Source organism: Phyllopteryx taeniolatus, chromosome 3 (genome assembly GCF_024500385.1).
Source record: "Phyllopteryx taeniolatus isolate TA_2022b chromosome 3, UOR_Ptae_1.2, whole genome shotgun sequence".
NCBI classification, from domain to species: Eukaryota; Metazoa; Chordata; class Actinopteri; order Syngnathiformes; family Syngnathidae; genus Phyllopteryx; species Phyllopteryx taeniolatus.
Genome location: NC_084504.1, coordinates 27809862 through 27834618, shown reverse-complemented (window position 1 = coordinate 27834618; position 24757 = coordinate 27809862). Strand labels below are relative to the sequence as shown.

At 42.8% G+C, this 24757-nt stretch overlaps 5 protein-coding genes across 10 annotated transcripts; 2 read left to right on the top strand and 3 right to left on the bottom strand.

Annotated features, from left to right (window-relative positions):
* Positions 1–263: 263 nt before the first annotated feature.
* Positions 264–4844, bottom strand: mvk (mevalonate kinase). 3 transcript variants are annotated; one of them, XM_061768218.1, is made up of 10 exons: positions 4462–4844; positions 4120–4267; positions 3770–3914; positions 3391–3546; positions 2843–2946; positions 2641–2686; positions 2392–2482; positions 1935–2054; positions 1489–1646; positions 264–989 (listed from the first exon to the last, which is right to left on the bottom strand). In XM_061768218.1, exons 1-10 carry the CDS (start codon positions 4537–4539, stop codon positions 932–934), a joined length of 1104 nt encoding a protein of 367 aa, XP_061624202.1. In that variant the 5' UTR covers positions 4540–4844; the 3' UTR covers positions 264–931. The 3 variants fall into 3 exon arrangements, with proteins under 3 accessions (XP_061624202.1, XP_061624201.1, XP_061624203.1); XM_061768217.1 differs by having other exon boundaries at positions 1493–1646; XM_061768219.1 differs by lacking the exon at positions 1935–2054 and having other exon boundaries at positions 1493–1646.
* A 129-nt stretch (positions 4845–4973) lies between these two features.
* Positions 4974–6516, top strand: mmab (metabolism of cobalamin associated B). Its single transcript, XM_061768216.1, has 9 exons — positions 4974–5132; positions 5302–5360; positions 5447–5540; positions 5631–5688; positions 5766–5838; positions 5907–6004; positions 6080–6144; positions 6221–6280; positions 6366–6516. Exons 1-9 carry the CDS (start codon positions 5029–5031, stop codon positions 6448–6450), a joined length of 696 nt encoding a protein of 231 aa, XP_061624200.1. The 5' UTR covers positions 4974–5028; the 3' UTR covers positions 6451–6516.
* On the bottom strand, positions 6472–10297 carry aldh3b2 (aldehyde dehydrogenase 3 family, member B2). Of its 2 annotated transcripts, XM_061768215.1 has the most exons (11): positions 10017–10156; positions 9737–9941; positions 9473–9668; positions 9277–9387; positions 8938–9058; positions 8788–8873; positions 8111–8192; positions 7626–8015; positions 7384–7550; positions 7012–7111; positions 6472–6950 (listed from the first exon to the last, which is right to left on the bottom strand). In XM_061768215.1, exons 2-11 carry the CDS (start codon positions 9835–9837, stop codon positions 6751–6753), a joined length of 1554 nt encoding a protein of 517 aa, XP_061624199.1. In that variant the 5' UTR covers positions 9838–9941; positions 10017–10156; the 3' UTR covers positions 6472–6750. The 2 variants fall into 2 exon arrangements, with proteins under 2 accessions (XP_061624199.1, XP_061624198.1); XM_061768214.1 differs by lacking the exon at positions 9737–9941 and having other exon boundaries at positions 10017–10297.
* A 326-nt stretch (positions 10298–10623) lies between these two features.
* ube3b (ubiquitin protein ligase E3B) lies at positions 10624–20942 on the bottom strand. Of its 3 annotated transcripts, XM_061768206.1 has the most exons (27): positions 20524–20942; positions 20285–20453; positions 20074–20188; positions 19550–19609; positions 19360–19464; positions 19178–19274; positions 19010–19095; positions 18471–18553; positions 18262–18367; positions 18046–18166; positions 17779–17956; positions 16567–16733; positions 16280–16447; positions 16022–16193; positions 15831–15949; positions 15273–15387; positions 15076–15175; positions 14735–14854; positions 14482–14658; positions 14298–14408; positions 14088–14225; positions 13938–14003; positions 13614–13672; positions 13351–13533; positions 13102–13213; positions 12929–13021; positions 10624–12764 (listed from the first exon to the last, which is right to left on the bottom strand). In XM_061768206.1, exons 2-27 carry the CDS (start codon positions 20443–20445, stop codon positions 12573–12575), a joined length of 3204 nt encoding a protein of 1067 aa, XP_061624190.1. In that variant the 5' UTR covers positions 20446–20453; positions 20524–20942; the 3' UTR covers positions 10624–12572. The 3 variants fall into 3 exon arrangements, with proteins under 3 accessions (XP_061624190.1, XP_061624191.1, XP_061624192.1); XM_061768207.1 differs by lacking the exons at positions 10624–12764; positions 12929–13021 and having other exon boundaries at positions 13107–13238; XM_061768208.1 differs by lacking the exons at positions 10624–12764; positions 12929–13021; positions 13102–13213 and having other exon boundaries at positions 13395–13533; positions 13614–13668.
* Positions 20943–21240: 298 nt separating this feature from the next.
* kctd10 (potassium channel tetramerization domain containing 10) lies at positions 21241–24688 on the top strand. The gene is made up of 7 exons (XM_061768213.1): positions 21241–21395; positions 22034–22247; positions 22605–22774; positions 22989–23075; positions 23151–23203; positions 23311–23506; positions 23919–24688. Exons 1-7 carry the CDS (start codon positions 21393–21395, stop codon positions 24135–24137), a joined length of 942 nt encoding a protein of 313 aa, XP_061624197.1. The 5' UTR covers positions 21241–21392; the 3' UTR covers positions 24138–24688.
* The last annotated feature ends 69 nt before the right edge of the window (positions 24689–24757 follow it).

Here is a 24757-nt window from a genome sequence, read left to right as displayed (position 1 = left end):
AGAGAGGCACTTCAAATGAAACAGCCTGTGTTGTCTCGCTCTTGGTGCCCCCCCCACCCTCTTGTCGATGCCGGTTCAATTGAAAAGCGCAGTGGTAATTAAATTCCAGCAGGGGTTAGGGGCAACTGTGCAGCAGTGTACTGCCAAAGGGGTGGGGGGGTGGGGGGGGGGGGGGGGGGGGGAATGGAAGATTGTAGGCGGTGATGTTCGCTGAACATAAAGATGACACAATTCAAGGGGACAGAAGGGGCGCCAGGCGAAAAGAGAGGGAGGGTGACAAATGTCCTTTATTCACGTACAACGCGCTACTTAATCTTCGTGGCATTTCAGGGGAGAAAAGATGGAAATTCAAAAATTTCAAAATCCTAGAATGACCTTTTTCACCAATTGGGAATATTGCAAACAGATCCATCGTCTGTATGCGCAGCATTTGCAGTATACTTGTGATGTTTTTTAGGCCGAGAAAAATGTTAGGAAGAACTAAGTATTAAAAAGATGTTTTAGCTGAACGTAACAATGTACAACTCAATTCTTAGTCACTTTCATAATCATTTTGGGACTGTAGAATCAAAAGAGTGCAACGCTGCACTTCAGCAATTACATTACAATTAATTAGTAATGGGCGCTCCATTAAAGATGAATTTGTGGAACTCTATCGCCATCAAGCGGACAAAGTTTGCTCCACACGACTATGAGTCAATGAGATGCAAAATACACATTCAGTCCACTTTTGCTCAGTGGGAAAATGTTCCTTGGTTCACTGCAGCGGTTGACCGTAGGTCAAGCCTTGTGAACGTCTAATAAATTCACCTGCACATCCATGGTGACGGTGGCATCTCAGTAACGGTTTAAGATCTCGAAAATATTCTCCTTTACAGAGAGGGGGGAATGCACTTGGACACCAGGCCCGCCAATACTTGTTTCCCAGCAGTCAAAGTCGCAGTCTTTCAAGTCCTGAATTGTACTCTGGATTACGACAGAGTCCGTTTCTACAACAAAAAAAAATAATAATAATATTAATAAGTCAAGTCATTATTGTAGATACTGAGAGAGAGAGGACATAAAATGATATGAGGAAGCAGTGAGTGAGGAGTACATATAGGAAACCCGTTTATTGTGGCGGATACGTGCCAAACCACCGGCAACAGGCTGACAGCAGCGCCAGCGAAAGACCGATTTGTGTATGTTTTGAACGATTCTTCTGGCATTTAATAAATGGTGCTTCGTCATATTATTGGACTGTATTTTTGCTGGGGACACTGTATATCATTTTCAACCCCGATTCCAATGAAGTTGCGACATTGTGTTGAACATAAATAAAAACAGTAGCGTATTCAATTAAAGATTAGTTGAACAAGATTTGCAAATCATTGTATTGTGTTTTTATTTATGCTTAACACAACGTCCCAACTTTATTGGATTTGAGGTTGTACTAGATATTATGAAATGTCCGGCATTTTTCCCCTACAACCAACTACTGACAACTACCGACCTGGTCTTAGAAGAGTGATGCCACAGCCCCCTCCCCCTGCGCCTGTTAGCTTGCTGTGGAGACCCCTGGCGAGCGTGACCCGACACAAGGTGTCCAGGGCGGGGTGTCCCACCCCCATTATATTCAAATGATGTTGGTTGATATCAATGAGCTCCTACAAGTACAAAAGAGACAAAAAGAAAAGCTTCTTATCATCAGGTAATAGTGGAGATACGAGATGCTTCAATCAATGAAATGATTCTAACATTCGATCGGAGTTTATTTTATGAGTAACTACATGTCATATAATCTGTGTGTATTATTACTTATTATAAAGTTAATAAAGGTTTTATGATGGCAACAGTTTGTGCCTCGATAAATTCTATTGACGGTATTTCCTATGGGCAAAACAATGTTTCCAAAGCCTAACAAGCATCCAGGCACAACCCGGGAGGTTGCGTACCTCTAAAACATCGTAGTGCTCTCCTGTGATGGGCTCACAGGTCATCTCGAAGAGGACTTTCTCACAAGTGCAGGAAACGGCATCAACTGATTCGAGCACAGAGGTCAAAATAGTGGGAAACTATGGGATTGGAGGAGGGGAAAAAAGGTTGTCACCATTCGCTTCAACTAAACGCAGATCTTTTTTTTTTTTTTTTTAATATGGTGATAGATTGCTCATTATAAAAGAAAAACAAAACAGGTTAATCTGTGCTTGTCTGACTTCAACACTGCCACAACATGGAGGCTAAAGTGTGCACAACTACTGCTGTCGCCAAGGAAACAGCACACGCAGGGGTACTGGCTAAGAGTTGAATTTTAATATTTCATGACAGCACTCTGGAGTATGGGCCATACAAAGGAAATATTAATTATGACATCGGCAGGTAACGCGTCGGGGAGGAGAAAACATTTCGTACCTTGTTAATTTTGTCCTTCACCTTGGCAACAAGTACCTTTGTGCTACGTGGCACTTTAGTGTTAGTGAGGAGGATTCTTAAGAATGGCACCCTGGAAGTAAAGCAAAACACAAAAAGAGGCTTGAACTCAATTGCTTCTCGGTCTGCCCGCTGAGACGACAATTGATCCCCATCGACATTAATTCTGAAAGAAAACTATGTGCTGTGATTTTATGAAGCCACTCTGTGGAGTTTAATCAGTGTCACTACCTGCTCAGCGGTATTATCGTCCCGGCCAAGAACCTCAGCATGCCTCCTGCGCGGAAACAAATCAGTCATTAAAGCGATGATCGTCTGACGACAATGAACACTGGTGCTGCAAAATAATACTCCAGTGATTCCATTAAAAGAGTGCCCATGGAGGGACAGAAGGGTCAGCAAAATAAGTACGATAGCATATGCGAGGCCTCACCCCACGTCCCTACAGCGTTGTCTACTCCAGAAGGATTACCATGGATGACCATCTCGCCTTGGAAGGCCCAGCTGTTGATCAGCTCCAGGTCCTCCTGACGCCACCTGCAAAGGTTATTCTCATTATTTACTCTGATAATCTGCCAGACCAAATCACTGGGATGATGGAGGGAATGGGAATAAAGGGGTGTTTCGTGACTAACAATAAGACAATACTGTAATAAAACTGTAGGTCTGTGACAATGCATGTAAACATTTATTCATTAAAAAAAAAAAGAGATATATTTATAGTTACAAAAAAATGTTCAATATATGATTAGGGTTATCTTTTTGTCTCATCATCTTTACCATTAATATAAATGATCCCATGTCCTGATACATGAATGTCATGAATTCAACTCTTTTAGTTAAAAGCAGTTTTGGCTATTCAACACAAATGTGGTATGTCGAAATAATGATAATGATAATGAATACCAATTCATTTTATTTTACATTAAGTATTGCAGCGTGGCTAGACGGCTGTGATCACATACAGTATAACGTCATTACCTGGCAGTGTGGTCCCCCTCTTTGAGAGGAGCGGGCATGGCGCCACTTGCACAAAGCAGAGCTGCCGCTAAACACACAGAGTAGGCTGCACTCGAACCCAGTCCCGCACCAGTCGGCAGCTCTGACCACACGGACAGTGTCAAGCTTGGCAGCTCACTATAAAGTGGAGGAAAAGAAAGTCGTTGCTTTGAATCAAGGTCCGCTCATACAAGAGTGACATTAGCTGACATGTCACATACGGTCGAGAGTGGATACAAATAAGCTCGTCTCCTGTACGTGTCGTGTGTTTCTTATTGCTCTAATTGTTGTTCCAATTAGACAGAGAGAGATCTAGTTTACAAATACAAAAATATATCGTGAACAACTGAATGCATCGTACCCTGATCCAAACAGGGCGAGGTAGATGTAGAGGAACGCCAAGGTGGCCATGTCACTCGCATCCAAGTTTCCATTTGCTACCCCAACAAATTCCCGTAACCTCTTCACACGTTCAGTATCTAGACGTTTTACCTCCTCGTGCCGTCCTGTGAAAAATCAGACGAGAGGTCCAACATCAATAGTAAGATGGTTGATGATTATTGTTCATAATGGGACAATAACACAGCGTGCAGATTGTTTACCATAATGATTGTGAGCAGGATAGGACAATATCAAATGTTGTCTCACTACAATTGGTCTTCAGATTATGAGATGCAATAGCAACATAATGTGATTGGGAACATTCCTTACCGCATGAAAACGGTCTAATCCGCTTCAACTCGGCCGCATCCCAGCAGAGGAAGGTGTCAATGTTTGGGAGGTTGATGCAAACTTTACCGGTGTGGGTGGCTTTCAACTTCAAGTATGTTCTCAGATTCAAACTCACAGCAAGTGCAACCTGTGATGCATCAACAAAAGCGAGTAAATCGGTCATTGGTCAGCACTAGTTACAAATATGAAATGAGGGATTGAGTCCTATATTGAAATGTAGTTGTTACGAATGCATTGAGAACATTATTAGGAGAAAACGCAAAAGTTTAAATGGCTGTGTTATAGTCAGCCTGTGAGTACTTTGATTCATTGGCAAATTACCTTTCCGTGTACAACTGCGTGCTCTCCGTGAAGAATTGCCTTTCCCGGAGCAGATACGATGCATTCCTGAACACGCATATTTTCACAAGGAAAAAAACAAAAACAAAAACAAAAAGTCTTTCAAAAAACAGCTAGATAACCTGTGAAACCAAGTAGCTATCTTAGCCACATCAAGCTAATGCTAACGCCTTAAGAGTCGTAACAGTTGACAATATCGGTACTAACGCTTTCATTTATGTCAACGAAGATTTGAGGACGTTCGTACAGTAATGTGCGTAAAAAGCAACTGTCATGAGACGGGTTGGGTCGCAGTGGGCTAAAATGACGCAGCCCGCTAGCATTGCGTTAAACGCACAGCTGACTACCCCAGGACACGTTTGGCAAATAATACCCAATCAGCTACAAGGCAAGCAAGCCTTCTTATCTTTTTAACCAATCAGCATGCGTGTTTCTGCCCACCACGCGGTGAGTTATCCAATCGTGCCATAACATGAAACGCCCATGATGATCTACGGAAAGTTCGATAGGACAAAAGGACTCCAATGCGATGCTGTATACAAATTAAACATGGCTTTGTTTTTTAGCAACCCTTCGCTTCGGTTGTGTGTTAAGAGGACTGCCAGAAAATTGAGCGACAGGCAGACAAGGGAAACGTCGTTCCTTTGGAGAAGGTTGTACCACTTGGTGTCTGCTCATATTGCAGATTCCCTCAAATACCGTTCACGTAACTTTAGCCTTCGTAATGAATTGAGTGTGAATGTAGATGTGGAGAAGCTAAGGTCTGAAAGATGAATTTAGATAAGCACCGGATGTCCTAATTATGCCTTATTTCTATACTAGTTACGCCGCTGAGAGCGACAATAAAGTGCCCAAAATCTACACCAAAACAGGCGACAAAGGTTGTTTTGATTGCAACTTGAGAAAAGAGATGCGTCACTGATGTACATCCTCATTTGTTTGTTTGTTTGTTTGTTTCACCTTCTAGGTTTCTCAAGCACATTTACTGGAGAAAGAAGACCAAAGGAAGATCATATTTTTGAAGCTTTAGGAAATACAGACGAACTGTCATCAGCTATAGGGTAAGGATCTGTTAGTTCTCTTCCAGTCAGAAGCTACAGTAGGCACACCTTTTGCCCACCACATTGATCATATTGTATTGATTGTTGCAGCTTGGCCAGAGAATTTTGCATTGAGAAAGGCCACACGTTCACACATCAGCTGGATAAGGTTGGTTTACTCTTACGTCACTTCTTTCATGAGAAGTATTTCTATTAGTATTTCTATTTTTGTTGTGAACCAACCAGATACAGTGTGTTTTGCAAGACGTTGGCTCCAATATTGCCACTCCTCAGTCTTCTGCAAGAGAAAGTCATATCAGTAAGTTTGCTGTTTAAGTGAGTTAGTGTGCATTCGATTCTAAATTCTGTACATTTTCTGTTCGTAAGCTCGAACCAAATTCACTGGAACGCCAATATCGGACTTGGAAGGTTGGATCGATGCATTCACAGAGGAGCTCCCCCCTCTAACCAACTTCATTTTACCTGTAAGCCCAATGACACATCTAAAAGGTCTGTGCGTGGGTTTTTTTTTTTTTTTTTAAACGTGTATCATCACACAGTCTGGAGGAAAGAGCAGCGCAGCTTTACACATAGCTCGGACAGTCTGTCGCAGGGCCGAGCGCAGGTGAGTTTCAGCACTCTTTTTTTTTACCAACATGAATAACTTATTCTAATGGCTTATCTGTGCGTTTCTATTACAGCGTTGCTCCAATCGTGCGCTCCGGGGAGGCCAATCCAGATGTTGCCAGGTTTTTAAACAGGTCATTCTATTGCTCTAGTCTAGAAGACATTTGTTGCATGCCTTCTTTGAACATAAATCTCATTGCTTTAACATTTTCCACACAGATTAAGCGACTACCTTTTCACCGTGGCCAGATACGCTGCCCTAAAGGAAAACAACAAGGAGATAATCTACAAAAGACCCGAATAATGCTTGCTTATAATCCCAACAGTACATTCATATGCATATTTTATAAATAAACGTGATCAAAACATTTATCTCTGTGCATTTTTATATCAAGCTTTCAGTGAGAATATACAATTTTTCCAAAATCGACATCCACTTACATTTACACGTCTGAAATTCATTCTCTCCGAGTATGCAAGGACATAGTAACTTTCTCATCTCGATCAATGTACCGCCGCCTCCCTCTCTGGATATTGTGCTGATTGTTACATTACAATGAAGTCTAAACAGAAACGTGGTTCCAGTTTGACTCTCCCGCACAAGTCACAGGATTTGGCACCAGCCTTGGCTCTTCCAGGACAGACTGCTGGCCCACGTCATGAGAGACAGATTGCGCTCGTCGTAAGGCGGATAGCGCAGGGAGGTGACACACTCCAAGCGCGTGCTTCTTAGCAGACATGACTTCCGATGAGAGAATGTGTCAAAGCTGTAGCGCCCGTGGTAGGAACCAGTTCCACTACCACCTGCCCCCAAAACAAAGAGGTCACACATCATTTCATAAACACATCCAGGCTGCCAACTTACCGACTCCACCAAAAGGCAGCGTCACTATCAGACTCTGCAGGGCGCTGTCATTGGAACAAAAGCTTCCACTTGTCGTTTCACTCATGACGCTTGAAATCACCTGCATTGTCAGGACCATCAACCCGTGAGAAAAGGAGAACCATGTGGCCCTTGCAGAACGTACAGAGTGGAACCTAGCAAGCCTAACTAATAACATCCCTGAGATTGTACAATTTGGAATTCAAGCCCATGCCTGAAACGCCACACAATTTGAAAAAGAGTTTTCACATTCAAACAGTGATTCTCAAATTGGGGGACTCGATTTTTATTCATTTATCAAGGGAAATATCTGACAAATCAACAGTGGTTCCGTTCTCTATTTCTGCCGCATACCTTGCTGCTGTTGGAATACACGTACACACAGAGGGGTTTCTCTTGTTTGTTGATGAAGGCAATCGTCTCATCCACGTTGTTTACAGAGAGAACCGGAAGAACTGGACCAAAAATATCATGTTGCATGATAGGGTCTGACTCGTCCACCTCTGTCAAAATGGTTGGGGCTTTACACAGAACAACAATAGTTCAGTCAAAGCATTTTTGAAATGATCCAGTTTTATTTGTGTGTGGGTTCTTACCAATATACTTCTCGGCCTCTGTCACCTTTCCACCCAAGGCCACCTTGCCAGATCTCCACAACAAGTCTTTCGTACGGTTAAAGCTCTCCAGATTGACCATGCGGCCGAAGCTGCTGGATTCTCTGGGATCCGAACCGTAGAACCGCATCAGGCAGCACTTCAGTGCCTGGACCAGACGGGTTTTTACATCCGAATGGCACAGGATGTAGTCAGGTGCCACCAAACTCTGTCCGGAATTGTGAAAGCGGGCCCAGGCAATGCGCTGGGCTGTGACGGTAACGTCACAGTGTTGGTCTACGTAGCATGGATTCTTGCCACCAAGAACAAGGGTGATGGGTGTCAGACACTGAGCTGCAGCTTGAGAAATTTGAATCCCTTCATCTCTGGTTCCTGGAATTGAACAACATTACTACATCGGGTAAAAATGCCGTAGATGAGTCGAACGAAGGTAGGAGGATGTATTGCGTCGCTGCGAATGTTCTTACCAGAAAAGAAAACGTGATCAAATTTGAGTTCCACAATGTCAGCCAAGTCATTGATGCCGGCAAGAATTACATGGAAGCATTCCTTGAGGAAAACAAGAATTGGAGAGCATTACATACTGTCATATTGTTCTGCTAAACAAAGTTGAAATGCCAAAACTAACCAGAACCATGTTCTCACACTTGAAACTGTGAGAGATATGAATTTAACCGTAACGGTTTCCGACTACACTGCATCGACAGAGAGTGGTCTTACATTTTTGGCCCTCCCGTAGCCAATATTAGAAACGGCTCAGTAAAACCACAACAGCATTAATCAACATGTTAAATGAATCCCTTTCTGACATTGTCATTCAAAACAGACTTATTTTCTTTGTAAGGTCAAATTTGGACAACTCTCATCAGCTGCATTGTGTCAATGACAGCCCTCACGAGAAACGTGCACGGCATACTGTATCCGCAGTGACATTTTCAAACGATTCTTATAATAAAATGAATAATTTTGCAGCTGTTAATTGCTGCCAAATGTGACAACTCAATTGTATTTATAGAACACACACAAAAAAAAAAAAAAAAAAAAAAAAAAAAAACCAGCAAAGCAGCAGACACAAAGCGCTGTACTTAAATAAAACATTGAGCATGAAAGTCTGGTGCTTTGTTGTGGCTGTAGGCCTACTCACGTTGTCCAAATAGGAGGGGATGAGACGATGGAGAAGTGCCGCCGTGTGAGCCGTGCACACAGAAGGACTGACGATGGCACAGTTACCTATACAACAAATAAATCACGAGTGTTGGTGACATACACGCGACTATGTCTAGCGTGGATCTACCTGCTGCAATGGCTCCCACCAGTGGCACCAGGCACATTTGGACTGGACTGCACCAGGTCCCAATGACGAGCACGACCCCCAAGGGCTCGTTTACCATCAGACACTCATCCAGAGTGGTGGACTGAGCCAAACAGACGTGTTCACGGTTAGTCGTTAAAACCGGGCAATGAGTCAATCAGCCCACGTGTGGAAAACACAGTTTAAGCCTTGAGCTGAGCAACTTGCACTGTTAATCTTCTTTGACAAAAGAATGTACCGCTTTGTAGCAATCCCACGGAATGTTCCTCACCAAAAGGTCACGATTCAATAAAGATTTTCAGAACAACAAAACGGTCTCACCAGGTTTCTTTCCACCTGCTGTGGCTGCATCCACTTCCTGAGGTTGCTGATTGCATACAGAGCCTCATTTTTGACCAGAAGCAACTCTGACACAACAGTCTCAAATCGGGGCTAGTTCAAGACAGATTTTAATTCATTGAAAGTCAGTCATCACTTCTTTAAAAACAACAACAACAAAACAATGGCAAGCCCTCACCTTGTGAAGATCCCTTCTGAGAACATCCACAAAGTCGCACTCATGTTCCTCCAGCATTCGCACCACAGCCTCCAGCTGAGCCAGCCTAAAGTTCTCCTTGATGCTGCGCCTGGCTTGGAAGGACACCCGGGCTCTCTTGAGCAGATCCTCGTACTGCAGAGGGTACGTCTTCAAGCATGGCTCGCCCAGCCTGGTCCTTCAAAGCCCAAAAGCCATTTATTATCTCATCATCATCAGCTTTCAGGCCACAGTCATCCACTCTACCTTCTGCACGTTAAACGGCCATTCCTTTGACATGCAGAGCAAGCCTTTCCTTTGGCACTCATGTCTATTTTAGCAAGCTCACCCGTGCTGGACTTCCTCATTGTAACTGTTAAGCTTGTGAAGTAAAAGCCCCAGTAGCAGAGGGCATAGCGAAAATCCTGGTAAAGCCCCCCTGCCTAGTCAGGTGATGCGCATAACTAAAGGTCTGCATCAAAGAGAGGTCAGCCACAGTGAGCATCACGTGCCTCGAACCGACGAAGGAACTAAACCTTAAACTCACCTTCGTAGAGATTTGAACCAGCTGCAAGGCGAAGGGCTTGGCGGGCTGCTGCTCACGGTTTTTACTGAACTTCGGAGCTCTGTGGGCCTTTCTTGAAGGGCGTCACAGTGCAGGAGACTGAGCGGGACGTGTGCATTTCCAGCTAAATCCATCACATTGTTTAAGAAAAGCTCCCGATGTGCTTCTCGGGAGTCATTTCCAATCTAGTTTGATTTAGTTGTGTTTGCAATGCAGTGTTGTGCTCCCACACAGCAGGTGCTTGCAATCAGACATGATTGACTTGAGAAGGGGGAGGGGGAAACAACAAAAAAACAATGCTTTGTGACTTTGGAGCAAATACTTTATATAACAGTTAGTGTGTGCATGATATACCATGACAAAACGGATCTTACATACATGGACACATCTTACACAAGAATCGCTCTTTGTACACATTCCATAGTGCAGTCAGCTCAAAATACTTTGAAGACAATTTGACTCGTAGGTGAAGGTGGGACAATGTCTCTGGGGGTGCACTTGCAATAAAAGTGGGTTACATTTACATCTGCTGACATCATTTTCAAATCAATGACTGACCTGATCTTCATTTCTTGGGAACACAAACAGCACTTCTATATTTAATTATGTATGCACTTTTTTTTTTTTTTTAAATGAGAGCCCTCATTAATAGACTAAATTTGGATGTCAACCGGTACATTGGTTTGTCACTGGCGTGTTTTTTTGAGAACCCGGAGTCCAATAATTAGCCCTATGAGATACAGCGGATATAGAAAGTCTGCACACCCCCTGTTCAAATGGCACAGTTTTTGTGAAAGACAACAATGCTCATCACTAAAAGAACACCATACTTCCCCTCTCAACTTTTGTTTTTTTAAATTATTATTCCTCAATTGAGTTGGACAGATTATAGGTCACATGATCCACATGGTGGAATAAGATCTTGGTCTCCCTTTTTTTTTTTATATATCTCAAGAACCTAGCATTTGAACTGGGCTGTGTAGGCTTTTTAAATCTTCCATATAGTGCAGTAAATTATGTTAGAATATTTTGAGGGACAGAAATTAATTCTGTGAACAATTCTATTTCTGTATTGATTTGATGCCAAACTGTTGTTTTCACACAAGTTGCTGGTTAGTAAAATGATAGTGTTGACCTGTATGGTGGTAAGTAATGACAAAGGGTTTTATAGATGATGTTGGTGTTGTTGTTGTTGTTTTGTTTTTTTGCATAATGACAGATTTGGTTGAGATTTTATGCTAAATACTTTTACAATCTTTCTTTGAAAGCTGCATTTCTATTTCTGGTAGGTCCTTGACTAAGATGACACTTAGCCCTAAAAGTTACCCAAGAGCAGAAACATTCCCACCCAAAGGGAACATGAAATCAAGCAGTAGTCCATCTAGGCTGGTGATCCAGTCCATGACATCATGTTGAGAGGCATGTTTAAATCTAATAATTCTTCACAACATGGCTTAGAAAGTCCACAGAGAGCATTGTCAAAGTCTCACGACTCTTGTAGTTATAGTGGTATTACAGTGGTTGAGTTTCAAAGCATAAGCCCCCCCACAACTTCTATGGCTTGTTTCCGATATACAACATTGTTGGTTTCACGTGTAGTAGGTGAAAAGGTCAAGGTGATAGCATGGGGAGGATGGCGATGCATGAGGCACTCAGCGTTATTTAAAAAGGTGTAATGAGAAAAGTTCTGGTTTTCTAGCATCAATTTGAGATGTGACTAGACGTTTCCAGGCATTTTTGTCACGGATAAAAGATGCAAAAGCAGACATCACTTCTGTATTAAAAAAAAAAAAATAATAATAATAATAATAATAATAATCATCAATGGATCTTTCATGTCCAGAAATCTTGGCGCTTCACCACAAATGAAGCATAGCGTCCTTAGATCTTTTGATACACGCATTGTTCATAAACCGTCGTAAACTAAATAGTGTGTCTTGAAGATGGTGGAAACTGAGTGAGATTAACACGGGACGAGGGAGTCCTCCGTTCTGCAGGCTGAAGACATTGGTTTGTCTTCGACTTGGACAAATTACATTTATGCAACGCAAAACACATTTGGACTACGGTAATTTGATACTCTCTAAATGATGCTTGGATAGCAAAGTTCAAAGCCGGAAGTGCATTATTACCAATGCATGACTTAAGTTTTCACGCATTTAATGGCTTGCATTGCATCTGTATTGCTTTCCAGTTCTCGTATGGTGGGAGTGTTCGATCTAAAAAAAGATTACGTTAAGCCTGAGAAACTGAGATCTAGTAACTATAAATACAGAGTTAATGGAGTTCAATACGACATATGAACTTGGATTTCATGTGTGGCAAGGGGAGACGCCAAATCAGATTTTGCTGGAAGGGAGTTCAACAAGTAATCTTGCAGGTGTTAAAATAAGACGAAAGAAGAGCGTTGTCCTTCACGACTCCTCCACTTTGTAGAAATGTCCTCAGACACGACAGGAGCCCATCTACCGCAAAGCTTTTGCTCGGGTCAGGCTGCTTCGACCTGTTGCAGATGGCCCTTTTTGCAACAGTTGGGTATTACGAAAGCTCAAAACCCGTGTTCATACTGATGGCGTATCGCAGCTTGTCACGCAAGATGCTCTTCTTGCTGTAGTTGGGCAGCTTGAGCAGGTTGAAGCATGTGGATGAAGTTGGCAGTCGACCACCGGGCTCCTTTTTACGGATTGTGAAAAAGCCTCTGAGGACGCTGCCAAGGGTGTCCCCGGTGTCCTGGCCACAGGAAATAAACATTAACGATTCAAGCTAGGAAGACTGAGTGCAGACAAAGAGGCTGTGCGTCAAAGCTACATTACTACACATTCAGAACCTGTGCATCTTTAATAGAGTTTTTGTTTTACTTTCTAAAAATTTGACTGAGCAATCATTAGTCTCACCTGATCATCTGACACTTCCACACAACGGATCGAAAAGGGTGGCTTGAGGTAGGCAAAACCTAGGAGGGGAGGTCTTGAGCAGCTTGTAACAAACTGCAGAAGAGGAGAAAGGAGTCAAAGGAAACAACGGGTGATACAAGTGAAAAACACCCTGCGCATGAAAAGGAGCATACTTTGAGGAACATTGCCCTCTCCTCAGCTGTGAAATCACCGGACAAGATGTCCCACAGCCAGATGATGACACGGTGGCTGCTATGAAAACCTCCATAGTAGACTGTGTGCTTCCTAAGTCATACAGACAGCAAGGCAACTATTTAGACGGAAAGAAACTAATACAAGTCATGTACTCCGACGGGAGCATAGTCACACTCAAACTTCTAAAATAGCGCCAAGGTGGGGGCGGGTAAAGATCAAGCACATACTTGAGGTCATCCAAGTCAATTTCCGCATTGTCTCCTGAGACGAGACGCTGAACCTCGGGTGTGGAAAACATGTGCAACCATTCCGGGTTGATGATGCTGCGGAAGCCCCGGATGAAAGCTCCAGTTTGCTCCTTAATCTGAGTGTGCATCCGGAAGTGAGCCATGAGGTGGATGTAGCTGAACCTGCAGAATACAAAGACTCAAACTCGAATCATAGAATCAAAACGGTTTACATTTCAAAGCCCTGATATTGACGGACATACTTATTTTCATTGGTGACAGGCATGGTCTTCCCTCCAGGTATCAACTCGTGACAAACTAGCTGGAGGGAAAAATACAGCAATGAATCGTGGATGAAGTGTGCACTCTTAAGAGCACAGTGGAAGTTACAATTGCGAATGGCCTTTTTATGATTTATCAGATGAATATTTGGCCGATGATCATATTTTCTGAAGGCTACAATTTGACTCGGCAACAGATTGATCACATTTCAAAATCCTTTCCAAAGCTAACCAAATTGGAGGTCCACCACGTCCGAAAACAAATTGTCTTCCACCTCCGAGGTATTCCTTTTTGTCAATCCTCACCTGTCCCATAACATCTTCATCGTAGGATAACGAGAGTCCCAGATCCCCTACATCGCCATCGTAGCGCTGTAAAACACACATCCAAATATCAGCTATCGTGCACGGACTAATCTAAAACGCGGCAAATGACAGTTCACAGGTTTAGTGAACCTTGATGGATGTGAGGTTCTTGTAAAACTCAGAGTCCAGCGAGGGCAGCTCATCAATGGAGCTGTAGAAGGTGCTGTGGTGATGACCCAACACTTGACTGAGGAAAAAGGAGGCAAAAGGCACATCCACCACAATGCCCTAAACACACACAGAGGATCCCAATGTTCCGCAATACTCTCAATTGAGCACAACTTCAAGCGCCACAAATACCTCGTAAACAGCTTTCCCCAACATCTTCCCCACAAACTCGAAGAGCTGCAGATGGTTCTCATGGATGTAGGAAGTAGGGGAAGGATACAGCCTCTCATTTCCACTCGTGGTCTGAGAAGAATACGACAAAAAGCGGAAGCTGCTTGAAAATGTTTTGGTGCTTTTCAATGAATGAATGAGTTACCTTGAATAGGTTGAGAGCAGGGTTGAACACTTTCTTAATGATCTCTTCCAGAAACTCTTTAAAGACACCGTCTTGGTCGATACCGGCTTCGTCCACTCCCAGGTCGTTCACAAACTTGACACGGATGACACCTTTTATGGAATTCACAGGTAACCGGCGCAGTTGATCATAACCGTCCTAACGTGCGAGACACACACATTATTGGGACGCGCACGTACATCATTCCCATCATCCATCTGGTTTGTGTTCGTACCTCTAACATGCGTGAGCGGCGAATGGTAATATGGGTGACGTGCGGCGAAGCGGAGCTGGTTTCGACCAAGCCGAGAGTCTCTTTCTCTTTCGTGACGATGTTCCTAAACAGCAGCACCCTCTGAAATGAATAGAAACTATAAAAGCCGAACAAGAGGCCGCAGATTCGGATTTGAATCCACAACATCTTCTACCCCTTCATAGATATGAGCCTCGTGCATACTCCTGAATTTTGCTCAGTTTGACCCTAGCACTTGCACAAACTTGGATCAAATTACTGCATTTTCTACATCAACACATCCGGTATTCTGAAGGGTATAAATGTATGCCATAATAACTCACATTTTTATGAGGAATAACATGTGGGATATATTGCAGTAACAGCTGGGCTCTTTTCTTGCCTTTCTCAAGCTCTTGGAACAACAAGCTGGGTTTTAAATCCCTGAACACAACAGATGGGAGATTGAAAAAGATGACTTGGTCAAAATAAAACCCTTAAATGTTCCGGACGGAGAGAGACATTCTCAGTTTGTATTCACTTGCGTAACCAGTGGTCATCAAGGGTAAATCTTCGCCGACAGTCACGTTCATAAAGCACCATCAACCAGCCGTGAACGCTGTAGAATAACTCCAGTTTCTCCCCCTTTGCATTCTCTGTTGGACACACAAGCGTATGTTTTGCTCATTCCTGTGAGAGGCAAGCAATTGCTGTAATGTGACATTAGGTACACCTGCGCAAAATAATGAGCGCCAATATTTCCCATTATGCTTCGTGCAGTGCAGTTCGAATCCACACCACTGGAAACTACAAACCCATTCATACATTTATATTTTTCCACATTGATACCTCTGTGACCTTAAAAAAAAAAAAAAAAAGCAGCTAAATCATCTTTCTGTAGAGATGACATTTTTCTTGCGTTACGCCTCGTGTGCTGGGAACTCGTGAGATTGTGCAGGTGGCATATAATTAGGTGGCCTATTTGTGTATGTAAAACACTTTTTTTGTCGGATTACCACAACCGCTTTTTCAGATAACGTTTTAAACTCTCGACGTAAACCCTCTTGTGAATGTAAAGACCACAGAGGGGATCACTCACCTAGAATACCATCCCATATCATTTTGTACACAAATGTGTTCAGGAATGAGGAGATAGTGAGGAGCTCCTCTATTTTGAAAGAGGTCTGCTCTTCGTAGACTTCAATGTCATCCAGGATTCTGAAAGACATTGGCAACTCATGAACATGCACAATGCAAAAGCATGCAATCAAGGAAGTCGCAAATAATTACGTGATGAGGTGCCGTGAACAGTCGCAGAACAGCATGAGCATAGCGAGGAGCCTCTTGGACTCTTCAGTGTCGTTGTTGAGACACTCCATGAAAAGTTTGAGGCCTCCCTGTGGGCCGAGCTCACAGATAAAAGCCCACAACTTGGGCAGGAGGTCATCGAGGTGCGTCAGACCTGCGCGCGGGGAACACAAGGTGGTGACTGTCCCTTTATAAGTCTCCAAATATTTGAACATGATCTTGACAGGCCCGTGTACCGACCGGTGAGAATCTGGAGTCGTATTTGCGTCAGCGTGGATAGAGCGGTCTGGTAGAGCACACAAATGCTGCACACCTTCTGAACTTCAACAGAGTCCACTCTTTTTCCCCCAACCGGTTTCAAGATGTTTCGTACAGAAGCAGACTTCTGAAATGCTCGCTTGAAAAGGCCTGTCAGCGGAGGAGAGCGAATAATTCTTTGGTCCATGACTTTTACCACGCACACACACACACACACGACAAAAAACCGCTATGAAACAAAAGAGACAGATTGGGATTCATAACCCTACTTTTAACAGGCAGGTTATTTTGCGATGTGCTCGGTAGTGCGGGCGAGGAACTTGGCTCCTGACTCTCGAGCTTCTTGGAGAGGACGTCACTGAAGAGGGTCCGAATGACAGGCACACCCCACAGATACTGCAGCTGCTTGGTGACCAGCGGCATTGATTCGTTAAGACTACAAGAAACAGAGGAGCAGTTTTTCCTTCAAGGAAAAGTCAAGACACATACACTCACGGGCCACAACAATAGGTAAACCTGCATGATCTCATCCAATACAATATTGCAGCTTTACTGAAAATGCTTTTACAGACAAAATGATGTCATTTGGATTGAAACAACTAGACGGTCATTTTTGGTTGTTGTATAAAACGTTACTGCACCCATACAGAGCGGTGTTTACATTTGCTTAGTCAGCCACAGGACAAAGGCTAGATTCTGTAAATATTAGACACACCTCTCGGTACGATGCAGCGCAATTCGAAACCACTGCAACAACTACAACATATAATAAGTTTCCTATTTTACACTATTTTTAATATTGTAAAATATTAGATATTATTGTGAGCTGAAGCAGTCCTGGGCAGTCTGTTCAAACAGATCACGATAACAGGAATTTCAACAGTTACAAATAAATACATTGAACTAAATATATGTGATTTTGATGAAAATATGGTCTAAAATTCAGAATCCAACGTTTACTGTTGGGGGGGGGGATAGTAAAAACCGTAATGTAAATGGAGGGGTCCCTTTGATGGTAAGCCAGGCAGGAAAAGGGTGACGACGACAATAATAGACCTAATAAAGATGCTTGTTAAAATGTGAATTGTTACGTTGCTAAGAGCTTATGGAGGATGTTAATAGTTTCACCGCTTGAATGAATTCTATTATTACTTCTTATGGGGAAAATTCATTTGGAATTCTATCAATTTCAAGGTCAAACAGCCTCCTAGAATATATAGTCTAGGGTCCAATTGTCTAACCCTATTCGACAATTGATCACCATATCCAACCAGCTGCTATACCACTCGTCCTCATAAGGGTTGCAGGTGACAGGGGCGGAGCCAGGGGATGGCCAGGGGTGCCGCGGCCACCGTAAAACTGAAGGCTGGCCACCCCACCGGCAACCTCCCGCGTGCATCTGGAAAAATCTGGAAAGTCATTTTTGGTTGAATTTCCTTCAGCAAAGCATGTATCAAATGTTTACATTTTACTTTACTGACCCATAGTCTACAGTTTGGGAGAACCAGCCCAGGACAGGGTGCCAGTGGGTGAGGTTGGACTTCTTTTGGGACACATATCTCTGGCAGTAGGACAGCATGTCAGTCAAGTCCTTCACAAAGCGACTGGTCTCCTCCTCTATGATTCGCTCATTGAGGAAGCCCAAGTGGATCAGGTTACCTAAATCAACACAAGGAAAAAGGCATCCAATTATTCTCTCGCCTGTAAAGTAGCAGTTCTGACTAAGCACGGTATCTCCAATACTGTACCAAGTAAGCAGAGTGTGTGGCTTCCCTCGAGACACACACAGATATCGGAACACTGCTCCTCACGGCTGAGAAACAGGATAAACTTCTTTAAAAGCCCATGTGTCTGGATCGAAGTAATACACTGTTGCAGGAGAGGCAACATTCAAAACTGTACCTCTGAGGATGTTATCATAGTAATAAGCATATTTTTTATGTTATTCATGGCCGGTTTCGTACCTCTGGAGTGAGCGTGCACAGGTGCGACGTCACAGCTGGAACTGACATAATGTGAATGAGGAATGATCTGAGCAGGTTGTCTGAGAAGTGAGCAGCGATGACTGGTCTGATTTAAAAAAAAACAAAAAAAAAAAAACAGTAGAAATAAACTGATATCAATCGGTTTTTTTAGCCTCAAACAGCAGTTCACTTAATTTCACCTCACTCACCTTAGCGAGAGAGTAAAAATAGCTGTCAAAGTGCCTTTAGAGAGAGCTGGTTTGGAACGAGCCAAGCCGTTGGTCAGCAAGATCTGCAAAAGAATTGAAAACAAATTCCTCAAAATAAATGTCCTTAATGGCAGCTGGCAGAAAAGCCAACAACTGTGTAACAATGTATTAATGAGCAGAACTCAGAAGGAATACCTTGACTGGTACACTTGCATAGTCAGATGTGATGTATGAAGTGAAGGCATTTTGCGCCTTTACAAAGGCTCAGTTGCGCAGTTTTGATTACAATTTTGGAGCGGTATTCATTCAAAAATATGTGGTCGGTACCACTTTAAAATAATGACACATTTATAAGTGGTTTGTACATTTTGTATCACTTTGTCAACATTTTGTGTAGCTTTAAGGCCCTATGTTGAATCTTTAGAGCAGAACAACAGGCAAAACAGTGACCCACAATTTAGAATTTTTGTACTTTTGCAAAATGTGCAGATGTACCAAATGTTGTTGCTAGTGAGTGAAGACTGTATGTGATACAGAACCTGTAGTGTTGAATAGAATCCCTTTTGATTGAGATAACCCATGATATTCTCACAGATTCTCGTCAAGGCCGGTCGGAGAGCTTCTCCTGAAACAAAGAGGAGGAAAACGCTCTGTCATGCCCACCAATATCAGACGGAACGATAACATTAGCGGGGCTCCAGACCTACCCTTCCCTCTGACAATCCGCCATGTTGATGTGTCTGTGAATGTGACCAGCATGGTGAGGTACAGCGTTACCAATTTGTTGTCCTGCAGTATATCAGGCTGGAAATCAGAAAACAAATCCATCAAGTGACCTAAAAACCTTGAATATTGTGCTTACTGATCTTCAAGACTTGACCTTATTAACCTTTAGGTTTTTCAGTAGTTGACAGCAGGTCCACAGCACATCTTTGATCTGTTTTAGCCAAGGGATTGTTAGATCTTTGGAGAGTGCCAAAGACACGTACCACACCTGAGAGCCAAATTAAAAACAATCGATATGAGACAAATTCACGTGTAAAGTTGTTTGACTAGAAAATAAACATGAAAACACTCACTTTAGGCTCATTTTCAACTTCCATGCTGGCAAGAATAGCTCTACAGAGTTTCTCAAACCTCTGTCCAAAAAAAAAATAGAAGATTAAAAATCAACTAGAACAATTATAAAACTGATATTCAATGCAAAATTCTGGTTTCAGTTAATAATGCTTATTTTTGATTGTGTACTTTGCAGTGGTGTAGAAATGCACGTCAAACCAAGAATTGTTTCTAGTATTTGGTCAAATAAGGTCATTCAAATATTATAAACCACCTTCATTATGATGCCTTGCCGTTCTATAGCACTGCACGCTACAATAGTCAATTAATCAATCGCTGACCATGTAAAACAAAACTGTGCATGATTGTCATTGTAAATGTATTTTGAATACCACTTTTGTATTGGATCTAATTATGTGCAGGTGTACCTAATTTTGTGGCTGGTCAGTGCATATAACAAATAGTCTTCAATAAGATGAGACAAATACCACAACACTCCTCGGAAATTAGAAAAACAAACAGCACTATTGTTGCTTATACTCACTGCCTTGTCCTCCAAGTGGAAAATGAATAGTAATTTACGAGCAATTTTAAAAATTGAAAGTGCATTTCTTTTTGATGTTGCAGCAGCAGCCTCAAAATAGTCATCAACTTCTTTCCTGGTAAGACAATGAAAAAAGAACATCAACTATTTGTAGAAGATATCCCGTAGGAGCAATGTTTATTTTGCAAGTAGACAATCAAGTAAGGAGCACCTTATTTGCTTCTGGAGTCTGCAGCGAAATAGAAATCGTCTGACCAGGGCTTGGATGAGGATTGCTGCCCTCTCCTTCTCCTTCTGACCTTTCCTCTCCTCTCTGGCCTGCCTGGCTTTATCCAGGAATTCAGACTTCGAGCTTTGAGGTGCACCAAACATCGTGCACCCTAAGGATGAGAGCATTCCATTTTGAACACCGTTGAAGTACAGATGTTGATATCTGCTCACAACACTTACCTCCACTGCAGAAGTTCTCGTGTCAAGATGTTATCTGGGCCTGAAGGCTCTATACCTGGTGCTATACCTCCATAGTTTTGTTGTTGTGTTTGGGGCCCGAGCAGACGCAAAAGCCGATAAACAATGTGGACTAACTCGTCATCTCTGGATAAACGAGAGACACGCTGATAACGGAGCTGAAATAGTTAGCATCCAGGGCTAGTTTGAGACAAGTCTCCATAAAATGTCGTCCCGCACTTTAGTTTCTCACGTTAATTTGTTGCTATTTAGCATCATTTAAAGATGATGGTTAATCCTTTGCCGATGACAGTCTCAGAAACAGGAGCTAAAATATCATTTTAACATGTAAACAATGAGAGGCGAGCCGATCCGGAACAGCGACGGGAACCATTAATCCACGGTGTCGCACAGAATTATTTCCGGATAGCATTCTTCTCGAGTATGAATAATTTAGAAGTAATATTTATCTACGAAATCGGGGTGATTTAAAAAAAAGAGAAATTCAGTCTGAAGCCTTTACAATAGTATACTTGTATGTATCGTTAGTGGCGAGGGATATTATTGATGTTACTCCTCCACACTGGAAATGTACTCGAGGCTTTTTTTTTTTTTTTTAATGATGTGAGTTAAACACAATGGAACAGATTGTTTTTTTGAAGTGTAGACCTGCATTGTTACTTATCTCGCCAATGTATTGATTATAAACCGATATAATTTACGACGAAATAATGTAACTGTGCCTTTAAGCAATGAAAAAACCCTGAATGATGATGAAGTCATTCCCAACTGCGTAGCCACGGACCGGAAGGAAGTGAGTGCTAGCTGACATACGTTAGCAAGCTACAATTTCGAAGTCTGCTGTGGCTTCTATGGTAAATATCATTCTGTTTTCCTTTTAAATCCCACAGCGCCAACACTACGTTTGTGTAGTGCGCGCTACATCCATTCTAATTGTAATTCTGGATTTGTCTTTTAACCCTGTTTAAGCACATAGACAGCATTTAAATAGCCACGAGCTAGCGCGTTAGCCTTGCCTTCGTAAATCAAATTACTTCATTATTCAATTACTGGACAAGAGCTGACCAACCCAAAGCGTTTATTGTGTTTACGAAAAGTACTATACGCTTAATTTGTGACATAGCCCTCAATTCCACGTATTTTCCCTCGTCGCTGTATTTTTGTTTAACGAAACTAAACTGTGACGTGAACGAAAAGGGCAAATGAATAGGCTAGGCTAGTAGCCACCAAAGTGAATACAGAAAGGGCCAAGTCCTGTTTACATTGACATTCTACTGAAATGAGACTCTTGCTTGTGTCTATTTCGAAAGAGTTGAGAAAGATCCTTTGAGTGAGTGCAGGGACAGAAAACAGGAAACGCCATCAATTATGAGCATCATCAACGTTAGTTGTTCTAATAATTAGTGTCCTTTGTCGTTTATCAGTGGGGGGAGAAAAACAATCACCCAGACAAGCTGCTGTGCCACGATTGTTTTGTGTGGTTGTGTTCCAGGAAGAGATGTCAGGAGAGAGTGCCGTGAGCTCGGCGGTGCCGGCAGCTACAACCCGGACTACATCCTTCAAAGGTTCCAGCCCCAGCTCGAAATATGTGAAGCTAAATGTGGGCGGGGCACTGTACTACACAACAATGCAGACTCTAACCAAGCAGGACACCATGCTTAAAGCCATGTTCAGCGGCAGGATGGAGGTCCTCACTGACAGTGAAGGTGAGCTGCCCGGGAAACATGCATTACATTTGCTGGTGTGTCTGTCTCGATAAATCAGAACGACGCCCATCCATTGTAGAAAAGTGAATTTATTGCAGTAGTTCAATTCCAAAAGTCAGTGATCCCCAACCAGTGTGGTGTGGCACATCAATGTGTCGTGAGAGATCATCAGGTATGCCGTGGGAAATTATCCAATTCCCGTACAGTTAGCCTCTGCGCCACGCCGCCCACTAAAACTTTAAACCACACACGCAGAGTGTTCAGTGAAGAGACGACGTATGCCAAAGGGGCTCAGCGGTGTTTGAATCTGATCAAAATTAACTTTGGTTGTAAAACTCTGTTTCATTGCTTGTCAAGGTTGGATTTTGATCGATCGCTGTGGGAAACATTTTGGAACGATCCTGAACTACCTGAGAGATGGAGCAGTGCCGTTGCCAGACAGCCGGCGGGAGACCGAGGAGCTGCTTGCAGAAGCCAAGTATTATCTCGTCCAAGGCCTCGCTGATGAATGCACAGCTGCCTTGCAGGTACTTCCTGTCACAGTTAACAGCACAGGTTGTCAACACATCCTTAAAAAAGTCCGAATAATGGTTGTGGTGATTCTGACATTTTAAACCGTATTGCACTTATACGGTTTGCACGTTGTTTTATGCTCCACCAGGTGGCGCTCTTCACTTGTGAAGATCGTTTTCTTTGTGGGGGGAAAAAGTTTTCAATAAAAAAAAATCTCTTTCCCTGCAGAACAAAGAAACGTATGAACCGCTATGTAAAGTGCCGCTGATGACATCTTCCAAGGAGGAGCAGAAGCTGATTGCAACTTCAAATAAGGTGTCTAGCATCATTTTGTGTTTTAAATCCAAAACAATTTTGCCACTTGCTCTAAACACATGATTGTTTTCACAGCCTACGGTCAAACTGCTGTACAACAGAAGCAATAACAAATATTCCTACACCAGGTGAGTATTTTCTGCAATCAAAAGCGCTGACGCTCTCATAGGAACAAAAATTGGCTGTATAAATGAGCTTAATGTTTTTTGTTTTTTGTTGTTGTTGTTTTCTTCAGCAATTCTGACGACAACATGCTAAAAAATATTGAACTGTTTGACAAGCTGTCGTTGCGGTTCAATGGCCGTGTCCTTTTCATCAAAGATGTGATCGGGGATGAGATCTGCTGCTGGTCCTTTTACGGGCTGTGCCGTAAGATAGCGGAGGTGTGCTGCACCTCCATCGTTTATGCCACCGAGAAGAAGCAGACAAAGGTGAGTAAATCTTAGCATTCTCACACAACCATTATAGACTTTTTCATCATTACACGATACATCACGCGTCGCAAAAGCTCAAGCGATCTCCGGTTAAGAAAACAAATGGATTGAACGATGTTTTTTAGCCTTCTTCTCTACCGCCGTGGTTAGAATTTGTGAAGCGTAAGCCGAAAAGAAAACGGTATGCGAGGTAAATATTCGCAGGGGGACGGAATGCCAGCTGCAATTTACATTGTCAACGGGTAAGACGATTCAAAAATAGACATGGTGGAAAATCGGACCGAGTTAACACTAGTCACTCGTGTTCTGCTCCCGGAAAGCACCTCGTCACCGATTGTTTGCAATACAAAGTTCACGTAAAGGTCTATTCTCGCTAATATTTTTGTGTACCTCCGCATGTGTGAAATAGGTGGAGTTCCCTGAAGCTCGCATCTATGAGGAGACCCTCAATATCCTCCTGTACGAATCCCACGACGGGAGAGGGCCAGACAACGCCCTGCTGGAGGCAACAGGGGGCGCCGCGGGACGATCCCATCACCTGGATGAAGATGACGAGCGAGAGCGAATCGAGCGAGTCCGGAGGATCCACATCAAACGACCCGACGACCGCACACACCACCACCAGTGACCTCCCACTCTTCTTAGCCGAGGCCTTGCACAGCACCGCACCCGTGCCTTATACCTCCCCGATTACATCCATTACCAGGAGACTGTATTAGTGTATTGTTGTGCAGTTATTGTGTCCGCTGTGTCTTCTTTGTTGTGGTCTGACTGACTGACTGCAGTGTTTGTTCACTTGTATCACTGTTGTGTAATTCTGTTGCAATACACACAAGTGGATGAAACATTTCCAAGTAATTCTTCCACCATATTTAGTTTGAACATTTATTCAGTTTCTGTTCGCACCACAAAATGTTTGTTTCCTACAGCGGGAACTTGAGGTGTCATGTGCACGTCATGGCGGGTAGACGCTGAGGTTGGAGTGAATGAGTGTAACCAGAGATCTCCCAGAGTCCTGTTGACATACTTTTGAACAGGGAGAGAAATTAGAGCTGTTCAGTTTTGCACACAATTGCAAATTGATATGTGTTAACAATCACCCGTAGAGCTATTGTACAGAAGTGAACATATATGTATGTTTTTTTATTTATACATCTCAAATATATTTATATGAACGTATTCTGGTTTGGTTTTGTATGGTCTAATTGCTAGGCAACACAGAGCTTCTACTGTACACTCACTGGACAA

Coding starts and splice junctions, on each gene's coding strand:
- mmab (XM_061768216.1), top strand. CDS start 5,029: ATGGCTTTGTTTTTTAGCAACCCTTCGCTTCGGTTGTGTGTTAAGAGG. Junction 5,839..5,906: donor TGCAAGAGAAAGTCATATCA/GTAAGTTTGCTG, acceptor TCTGTTCGTAAG/CTCGAACCAAATTCACTGGA. Junction 6,281..6,365: donor GTTGCCAGGTTTTTAAACAG/GTCATTCTATTG, acceptor TTTTCCACACAG/ATTAAGCGACTACCTTTTCA.
- aldh3b2 (XM_061768214.1), bottom strand. CDS start 10,168: ATGGATTTAGCTGGAAATGCACACGTCCCGCTCAGTCTCCTGCACTGT. Junction 8,874..8,937: donor GGTGGGAGCCATTGCAGCAG/GTAGATCCACGC, acceptor TTTGTTGTATAG/GTAACTGTGCCATCGTCAGT. Junction 7,551..7,625: donor AGAGGCCGAGAAGTATATTG/GTAAGAACCCAC, acceptor TTCTGTGTAAAG/CCCCAACCATTTTGACAGAG.
- kctd10 (XM_061768213.1), top strand. Junction 22,248..22,604: donor GGTCCTCACTGACAGTGAAG/GTGAGCTGCCCG, acceptor TTGCTTGTCAAG/GTTGGATTTTGATCGATCGC. Junction 22,775..22,988: donor AATGCACAGCTGCCTTGCAG/GTACTTCCTGTC, acceptor CTTTCCCTGCAG/AACAAAGAAACGTATGAACC.
- mvk (XM_061768217.1), bottom strand. CDS start 4,539: ATGCGTGTTCAGGAATGCATCGTATCTGCTCCGGGAAAGGCAATTCTT. Junction 2,687..2,842: donor CAACGCTGTAGGGACGTGGG/GTGAGGCCTCGC, acceptor GTTTCCGCGCAG/GAGGCATGCTGAGGTTCTTG. Junction 2,483..2,640: donor ACGATAATACCGCTGAGCAG/GTAGTGACACTG, acceptor CTTTACTTCCAG/GGTGCCATTCTTAAGAATCC.
- ube3b (XM_061768206.1), bottom strand. CDS start 20,445: ATGTTTGGTGCACCTCAAAGCTCGAAGTCTGAATTCCTGGATAAAGCC. Junction 18,554..19,009: donor GATTCTATTCAACACTACAG/GTTCTGTATCAC, acceptor ATTCTTTTGCAG/ATCTTGCTGACCAACGGCTT. Junction 13,214..13,350: donor ATTGACTTGGATGACCTCAA/GTATGTGCTTGA, acceptor TGTATGACTTAG/GAAGCACACAGTCTACTATG.